The sequence below is a fragment of the Sipha flava genome, unplaced genomic scaffold (assembly GCF_003268045.1).
Source record: "Sipha flava isolate LNK unplaced genomic scaffold, YSA_version1 46_pilon_pilon, whole genome shotgun sequence".
NCBI lineage: Eukaryota > Metazoa > Arthropoda > Insecta > Hemiptera > Aphididae > Sipha > Sipha flava.
Genome location: NW_020273250.1, coordinates 2,435,923 through 2,445,966, shown reverse-complemented (window position 1 = coordinate 2,445,966; position 10,044 = coordinate 2,435,923). Strand labels below are relative to the sequence as shown.

General features: G+C 30.9%; 1 protein-coding gene across 1 annotated transcript; it reads left to right on the top strand.

Annotated features, from left to right (window-relative positions):
- The first annotated feature begins 1,390 nt into the window (after positions 1–1,390).
- On the top strand, positions 1,391–5,457 carry LOC112689790 (actin-related protein 2). The gene is made up of 9 exons (XM_025563641.1): positions 1,391–1,899; positions 2,208–2,318; positions 2,736–2,815; positions 2,886–3,021; positions 3,086–3,295; positions 3,353–3,502; positions 4,586–4,679; positions 4,882–5,066; positions 5,124–5,457. Exons 1-9 carry the CDS (start codon positions 1,852–1,854, stop codon positions 5,292–5,294), a joined length of 1,185 nt encoding a protein of 394 aa, XP_025419426.1. The 5' UTR covers positions 1,391–1,851; the 3' UTR covers positions 5,295–5,457.
- Positions 5,458–10,044: the final 4,587 nt, after the last annotated feature.

Below are 10,044 nucleotides of genomic sequence, written 5' to 3'. Positions count from 1 at the left end.
TTATCGTTCGCTAACCTGTCACGTCTGGTTCGTACAATATCGAACCATGTTGGATATTAGTCGTGGCGAACAATAGAATATGTATTTATCGGTAAAATATTATAATAGATTTTTAATACGAATCAAATTATATAGTTAAATACAATCAGTGCGAGTAAGATTGCTATGAAAATTGCATATGAAAAAATCGTATACTACGATGAACGGACAACAAATATTTCATAGACAATTACGACGAATAAGAATAAGTTCTTTGAAACACGAGACTGCAGTCGTATAGAAACGGAGGCAAAGTTACGAAAACAAAAGTAGTCCATCTTACTGGACAAAGATCGTGTTCACGCGTAAACACACACACGATCCGTGTGCGACGCTAAATGAAACCACGGTCGCTAGTCAACGTGCATCGATATCGCGAAACACGATTGTGGCTCACGTCCCGTGTGGACCGGCGGCGTGATTTCAGTTCTTTCTGGAGCGTTAGGCGTATGCTCCTATTGAATTGCCAACTCGACGGATCATTTTATCATAGCGCCGATTAACGTGACGCGTTAGGGCGACGTCAGACCCGTGCGGAAAACGTAATGATTCGTACTTCGGACACAAGCAGTGCCGCGTTAAGCTACATAGCCGCCCCGGGGGCAAATTAAAATATGCCTCCCGTAAGAAAATTATAGTTCAAAATAGAAAATAATATATGTAATAGAAATTATATGTCTTATAGTTGTACGGCCATACAAGAAGAATGATGAATTATATGTCTTATAGTTGTACGGCCATACAAGAAGAATGATGATTTTTATCTTTTATTTTAAGTTGATCCTCAAAAATTTGCCCCCCCGGGGCAATCCCCCCCCCCTGTTAAACGTGGTTCTGAACACAAGTACCGCCATGCGGTACCACGTATCGTTTTTCTGACGTACACCGTGCAGCAACGGCTTTACGAAATCACGTATTTTTTGCTCCGATGACTTCGGAACAGCAAAAACGCTAGACGCGACGAGTGGTCCCCCGAACAACCGCACCGGTGTAAACCCACCTTCGCGATCGTCACGAACAGTTCTCACGAGCCGCGTTGCGTGTCCCACCGACGGTTTAATAATAATAATAATACCGCCCGAGCGTTCAGGTGTTGGGTAACGCGAACCGTACACGGACAACGCGTTCCCGAGAACCGTGCCCCTTAAATGCGGGTCGCGTGCGCGCGCTTCGCGGTACGTTGTGTAGCCTACGCGGGCGTTTGGTTTACGATTCGCGGAGGACGTTTTACCTCCACGTTGCCGACGTCGTTATGCGCGTTTCTCTCTCTCTCTCTTTTCGGTTCCTTATCACACGCATGCTACGCGTACACCATAGTACATCTGTCGGCGACGCCGCGACGTCGCGATAAACGTTATCTGTTGTCGTCCGCGGACCAATGGCTCGTCGGCTGTCCGCAGCGCATTGTACCTATGTGTCACGCCGGACGTTCGACTGACTAATAATCGCTGCCGGCCCGCCCGTTCGCCGCATCGCTTCTTCTCGTGCCCTTCGGCAACCGCAATCGGGTTTTTGTCTCTCACTCGCTCGTTTTTTTTCTCTCCCTCTCACACTCTTGCCGGTCACTGCTCCACTCACCGTGCCCACCGACAACCGTGTGCTGACCCGGAGTGTCGTCCGCGTTCAACACGTCAAGATAACAACGACACGCGCTAACACAACGGGTGCAACACACCAACGGTCAGTCCAGCCGCCGTTGATAACCGGTCTGATGAGATTCTGTGTCCATTATTAGGTCGCGCAAACGGTTCGGTGCCCGTGTTCTCCAAGTGCTCCACACTCGACCGCCGCCCTCGTGACAACGCGTGCAGAATGGACAGTCGCGGTAGAAAAGTCGTCGTCTGCGACAACGGAACAGGGGTGAGTGCTAAGTCCGGACAATCCGTAACTGTGTTATGGTCAGTTGTGTTCGCTTTTCTCATCCCTCAGCGTTTCGATAGCAGTAAACAATGTTTCTTGCCTTAACTTGCTCAACAACTCGAGTCACTTGAATCGCATCGTCAATCTTGCTTGGCTGACGGCCTAACTGTATTCGGTTTCAGTTCCGATCATTGTTGTTCAGTTAAACATTGTTACAATGCAGTTGTAAACACAACTGACTACATCACTCATATCTTAATAGTAACCTCATAAATACCTGTTCTCATTGTATAAAATATTTATTTTAGTTCGTTAAATGTGGCTATGCTGGATCAAATTTTCCAGCTCACATATTCCCTTCAATGGTTGGTCGACCAATAATTCGTGCGCACAATAAAATTGGTGATATTGAAGTTAAAGTAAGAAAATGTCAATTAATACTTATAATTAAATATAGGTACATTAGTATAATGCTTCAGTAAAACATTTTTAATTATTTTTTTATTGTATTTTAAACGTTAAACATGTATAATGTTTTGTTCTGTTCCTAATTTACAAGGAAATGTATCCAATAATTTAAGAAAAATGTTTTATTTTAGATATATTATCAGGAACGGCAATAGGGGCAGTTGCCCAAGGCCCTGGGCCTTAAATTATAATTAAAACACTGCAGTTCAGATTTAACTGATTTTAAAATATTTTGTTAATATAAATTATAAGACCCAATATTTATTTTGCCCAGGGCCTCACAAACTCTAGTGCTGTCACTGTATATTATGCCTATAATCGTAATTTCTATTATTATTAAAATTATTAATTTAATTTTTTTTTTTAAGGATTTAATGATTGGCGATGAAGCTAGTCAGTTAAGATCTATGTTAGATGTTACATATCCAATGGAAAATGGCATTGTTAGGTTTGTATTTCAATTTTAAAATATTATATAACGCTAAATAAATTATTGCTATAAATTAAAATAAATATAGAAATTGGGATGATATGTGCCATGTTTGGGATTATACCTTTGGACCGAAAAAGATGAACATTGATCCAAAAGAATGCAAAATAATGTTAACAGAACCTCCTATGAATCCAATTAAAAACAGAGAAAAAATGATTGAAGTTCGTATTATAAAACTTTATTGTAATAAAACGTTATTGGTTTTAATGAATATTTGTTGAATAGGTAATGTTTGAAAAGTATGAATTTAATGCTGTTTATGTAGCCGTTCAAGCAATTCTTACATTATATGCTCAAGGATTACTCAGTGGAGTAGTTGTTGATTCTGGTGATGGTGTTACTCATATATGCCCTGTGTATGAAGAATATGTATTACCACATTTAACTCGAAGACTAGACATTGCTGGTCGGGATGTCACCCGTTATTTAATCAAAGTAAATATATTTAATGTGTATCTTTGATCAAACTTATCTAATTCTAAAATATTTTAGTTGTTGCTATTAAGAGGGTATGCATTCAATCATTCTGCTGATTTTGAGACCGTAAGAATGATGAAAGAAAAATTATGTTATGTTGCATATAACATTGAGACTGAACAAAAATTAGCATTGGATACAACTGTTCTTGTACAGTCATATACGGTATGTGGTATCAGTTATTTTTTTTTATGAAATACTTATAAAATAATATTTTCAAAGAATAAAAAATTAGAAATATTTTTAAATTACTAATACATTATTGAAATAGTTTTCACTTGCTTTATCACACATATACTATGCTGTTCAGTAAACACACATTATTGTGCTTATTATTATAATTAATTTAATTTTGTATTTTCTATACCAAAAATAAAATTTTACTTATTATTCATATCAAATAATAATAAATATTGAATATTAAAGGACATCATAACACAAACTATTTATTTTTTAAATTTTAGGCTTATGATCTTATACTAAGCAATAATTTTAATAACTTACAACAGAAAATTAAATATATTGATGTGTTTATGAAATACAATTTTAAATTTAATATATCTTGTTATTGCATAAATCAAATAAATATAATAGTATAATATAAATTAACTTATTGTCATTTACCACCGCCATACTTATGCCATGCTTATGTGACATGAGTACAAATCAAATTTTATGAAATATACTTTATTTGTTTTAAGCATTTTAAAAAAACTATTTACAAATTATATCAAAATTATATTAACCTTGTGTCATAAACACATACATAAACTTCAGATTACACAAAAAAAAAAAATATATATATACAAATCATCTTTAGCGATTGAAATTGTATTAATCAAAACACCTAAACACATAAAACATAAACCACCATTCTAAATTTGGCTTTTTCGCGTCATTCGCGTAAAATGAATGCTTGTATCTCATTGAACAATTAGAATTTAATTATGACACACTACGCCATATTTCATAGATTATAATATACATTAAATATAAATAAATATGTTGTTATGACCTATAATATTTTAATTAATACAAAACAAATAGTCACGAACTTAACCTTTAATAAATTAATTGCATGTTGATGACTGATAAATACATAATTCAATCAGTTAAATAAAATATTAGATATAATATAATAATAGAAAATTGTTTTTTTAAATCTAACACTCATATAATTAGGGTTAGCTTATTACATTAGTTTCTCATATTCAATTGCAAAATTTAAAAATACATTTTACTTTATAGTTACCAGATGGACGAGTGATCAAAGTTGGAGGTGAAAGATTTGAAGCACCTGAAGTATTATTCCAACCGCATTTAATAAATGTTGAAGGCCAAGGTTTGCATGATAATATACTTCAAAATTTAGTAACTTACTTATTTCATTTAAGTTTAAATATTAATTAATGTATTTTAAAAATAATGTTGGGATATATCATTCATTTTATCTGAGTCAACGTATGTATTTAAAACTTATACTTTACACTGAGATTTTTAGTTTAATATATTATTTAAATGTAAATTAATCACTATAATTTTAGGTATTGCTGAACTAGTGTTCAATACTATTCAAACTGCTGATATTGATATGAGAACTGAACTATATAAGCATATTGTACTTTCTGGTGGATCAACTATGTATCCTGGATTACCATCAAGATTGGAACGTGAAATCAAACAGCTTTATGTTGAACGAGTGTTAAAAAATGATACAACCACATTATCGGTAATTTATTTTTAAGTTAATTTTAAAAAAAAATTTAAATTATAATATGATTTTCAGAAACTTAAAATCCGAATTGAAGATCCACCATTACGTAAAGACATGGTATTTATTGGTGGAGCTGTATTAGGAGAAGTGACCAAGGATAGGGAATCTTTTTGGTTATCGCGTGAAGAATACCTGGACAGAGGAATATCCATTCTTGATAAACTTGGACCTAGAGCAGGATAAATATGTTGAGGGTTACTGAATATAAAATAGTAAAAATAATTTATTAAAGAACTATATTTATTACAATGCAAATAATAAACATGCGCTCATCTCAAAATTTTACATCAATTATTACTATAATAATAATCTATATAAAAATACTAGGAAATGTAATTCATTAGTTTAAATTATATAATTCCATTTAAAAATATTTTTATTTACAGTAAAATAAGTGATGAGAATTAAATTTTTTTCATGCATTGTGATTTTTTTTACACGGGCGTTAAAATATATAATTGTTATATTATTTATTTTTAATTAATTTTATTTTTACTTTTGGCAAACCATGTTATGTTGAAGTTTATATTAACATGAATATTATTGCTATTTTGCATTAGTTTATATTCAATTATAGTATTTAATATATACATATAATGTAGTATGGTTGTAACACCAATTCAAAAATATCAACAATAACACTAGTGTTTTTATTTTAATATTTTTAATATTGTTTTTACTTAAGTTTTCAATCTGATGCCAATACAAGCATATGTATAATATTCTCACTGGGTCATAATTTAATTAAAGTTTTTATTTTTAAATTGAAAAATTAAGTTTTAGTGCATTTTTATACATAAATTTAATAATTTGTATTAAACATATTTATAATAACTGATAAGATGTATTCACCTATCAAAAAAAATTTGGCTAAATGTCAGTAGAACTGTATTAACATTTTAGGTGATGTAAGTATATACTACTTCTATAACCTAAGTATTTTCCAAAATAAAATGTATATTTGTGAAAATCCAAAATTAGTGATATTATTATATTTGTAATTTCTAATGCATTCTTATTAATATAAGAAAACTTTTTATAAAAATAATAATATTGATTACAATGGTTTAATAGTTAATTATGTAATCCTATGTATTTAAAAATTTGTTGTATGAGAGATTATTTATAAAAATTAAATTTGTATTCTATTAAGAAAGCATTTGTTTTAAATAGTCAACAATAAAATAGCCAAACCCTAATTTAGTTGATCAATGTAACATATGACAATATTTTGTTGACCGAAAAATATTACAGCCAACTGTATTTTAAACAACAAATTAATTAAATAACGAACCTGATCATTTTTACTTTGTTGGACCTAATAAGTAGTACTGACTAAAGTTGACAGTCGATAAAATTTTATCAAATTAATAGATGGTATATTTAAATTTTAAAATAGTTTGATTGACAATTTTCATACGTTTATACATTTTTAGGCTACTTTTCAAATTAAAATTGTCTTATTAGTAGATGTTTGCTAAACAATATTTGATTGGGAGAAGTATTAAAAAAATGTTTTAGTCTACATATTAGCCTCCTCCTCAAATTCCAACTAGTTTGCACCTCTACTAGGATTGAAATTATTATTTTTTTGTTCAACATTATGAAATCCAACTCGTAAGAGAAAATGTTTGACAGCAAATACCTGACGGTTTAAAAAAAACTGGTAATTATAATAACATAGTTTCCAATAATAACTAATAATAACCAGAAGTCATCCTGACTGGGTTAACCCATTTCGGTAATTCAATTTACCAGGTTTTTGGAGTCCTTAAAATAACTTGAATTACTTACCCAATTTAATACTCACCAATTATACAATTGAAATACCAAAATAAATTTACCTATGGAATGTCATGGTAATACCGTTATGTTCGGTGATTATACCTTAATTTAAACTTAATATTACGGTGCACATTGACTATAACCATAAATATATTTGAGCATTTGGAATATGAAAAATGGGACAATTTCTGATCCGTCCATTCAACCATTCTTGTTTTATTGTGCATTTCACAGTGTTAGCTAGATAATTTTAATCTTAAAAATATTAACCAATAACCCTTCAACCATAAATGTTTTTCCATGATAATACTGAAAAACCCTTTAATTTTTCTGACCAAGTGTTTATTGTGTGTTCTGTTTTTTCTGAATTATGTAATTTGTGTAGCATGTTCTATAACGGTATCTTCTTCATCTGCCTCTTGTAAGGCGCCTGGTATACGTTGAACAATGATAGAAAATATAAAATAAAATTGTATAACGATATATATAGTAAAATTAAAATATACATTCTTGTTCGAACGCAGAATAATAAATTTTATGGAAACTAAAAAAACTGCGTAAATTTTTTTTTTTTTTTTTATTAAATATTAATTTAATAATTATTTGTGTACACGCTTTTGTAGTGTATATGTTTGATCTGCGTATATATACAAATCAGTGGCGGCTCGTGGGTAAAATAGTTGGTGATGCACATTTATAAAATTTATATTTAATACTTTATACATAGTAAGAATTAATAATAAATTAGGTAGGTACATTAGAAAAACTGAACTTTATAAATATAAATAATATATTTATAAGTATTTATAGTATATGATGAAAAATAAATCATAATTATTATATTAGTCAGATACATTTTTACAAACTAATTCTATTCTTCTTTCTTTTTCAGCAAATATATCAATAACCTTTTCATTAAAATTAGGAATATTTTTGATCATATGTTTTTCAATTGATAACATAGACAATATCAAAAATTAAAAATTTGGACTGTTACCTGTGGAATACAATAGTTTGGAACTGATAATAAGTACTATAGTCTATTCAGAATAAGAGTACTCGGTCACTTGGACGAAAACTGGTTTTTACTGCGCATGTGTCTTTTCCACCAGGAACGTTGTAGTATATTATAGCAGTTGTAAATAAAATATATAAAATTATTTGAAACTATTAATATCTTATTTAATAATCTGATGATTATAAATTATAATACACTCATAGAGATATATAAGAAATACAATAAACACAATTTATGTCATTCTAACGAAAATAAAAATACATATATCCGAGTGCTAAATATTGATAATAATATGGTTTTACCCTTAATATGCTGAATGCACACTGACGAAATAACTTAGCGGTTTAATATAATATAATATTATATTATTGTTATTAATATTTTTAAATAATAAATTAATAATTTTTCCTAAAAACTAGTATATACATTAGAAAATTTCAAAATTTTTGTTGACGCCATCAAAAAATTGCCGCCCGGGGCAGTTGCCCCCTCAAACCGGCACTGATTGTATTACCACAATATTTTCGTAACGCGATGCTATAGTTCTATTTTGAATAACAAGGTTTTTTTTAATAATAATCTGTATACAAGGTAGCAGTCAGCGACTTAGATAAACAATGACGGCGGTCGAACAATGGCAACGAAAATAAAGCGTCTAGATATCGACGGGTGTCTGACCGTTATCGGCTTCTCGGTAGACATGCTCGAGTTTGGGCACTCTTAAGCCGGGTTTACATTGATAGAGTATTTGATAAAGTACACTAGCCTACTATTTTTTCTACTCACTACTCTACTTGTTTTAATAGAGTAACTGTTTACACGAAGCTAGTATTTAGTAAAAGAGAGTGCAGTTGATCTGTAAACTCACGCCGTCACGGTTAGGTTTGATCAACATCAAAACATCAAATATACAAATATGGATATCGTACGTCGTCGTCATTGTCGAAAATTATTATAGAAATACCTTCGAGTGGTTACAACTGCGTTAGTAAATGACATTTTAGAATTCATTGATGAGAGTAATGAAGAAAAACGAATTTGGGTTCGAGAGTGGATAAAAAGAAAAACAGTACTTAGCGCATCAGAAAATCTTACTGAACTAGCTTTAGAGGATCCAGAAGAGTACAGATTGTGTTTAAAAATGACACCTGAAAATTTTAAACAATTATTGAGTTTGGTATCACCAACTATTCAAAAGTAGGACACTATGCTTCGAGATGAATTACCAGCGCGTATTAATCTACAGATAACATAGCATTTTTTAGCGACTGGTAATAGTTACTGAACCCTACAACATTTCTTTAGAGTGTCAATTTCAGCAATATCTAAATTTTTACCAGAAGTTTGTGACGCCATTTATCAAGCCCTGGAACAATATATTAAGGTAGTTTTCTTTAATTTTTTTTTTTTTTATTGGTCTTGAAATTTAAATTTCCGTTTCGACAACTGATGCCATTAGCGTTACATAAAAAAAAAAGTACATATATATATATATATATATAATTTTACAATATTGGTATTTTATCTTAAAGTAAATTTAATAATTTAGTTGCTTTTAAAAATTCTATTGTATTGATTTCGTTTTCTGGGTTTGGGCCTAAGCTAGTTCCGACGTCGTGACTTATGTTGAGTTCTTCTCTTTGTGTTTGGAATGATCTGCATTCATCAAAAATGTGTTTAATTGTGAGCATGCTTGACATATAGGTGGGTTATCTTTTGCCATCAAGTATTCATGTGTTATTCTTGTGTGACCAATTCTGGCTCGATTTAGTTTTTTTTCATTTGGTATACTTATGTTCGGGTTTCTTTTCCATCTTTTTACTGTCTTTTTAATTTGGTTTAATTTGTTTGTTTATTTGAATATTCCATATGTTTTGCCAAAGGGAGGTTTTTTTTTGTTTAATTTGATTTCTAACGTCTGTGTACTAGACTATGTTGATGTATTGTGTATTATTTGAGTGGCTTGCAAATTTTGCTTGTTTATCAGCCCCTTCATTGCCTTCTATTCCTATATGTCCAGGTATCCATACAAGGATTATGATATTGTTTTTTTTTTGCTTCTTCGAGTCTATTTTGAATTTGTATTGCTATATCACTAGGATTAAATTTGTTTTTTATACTAATGAGAGA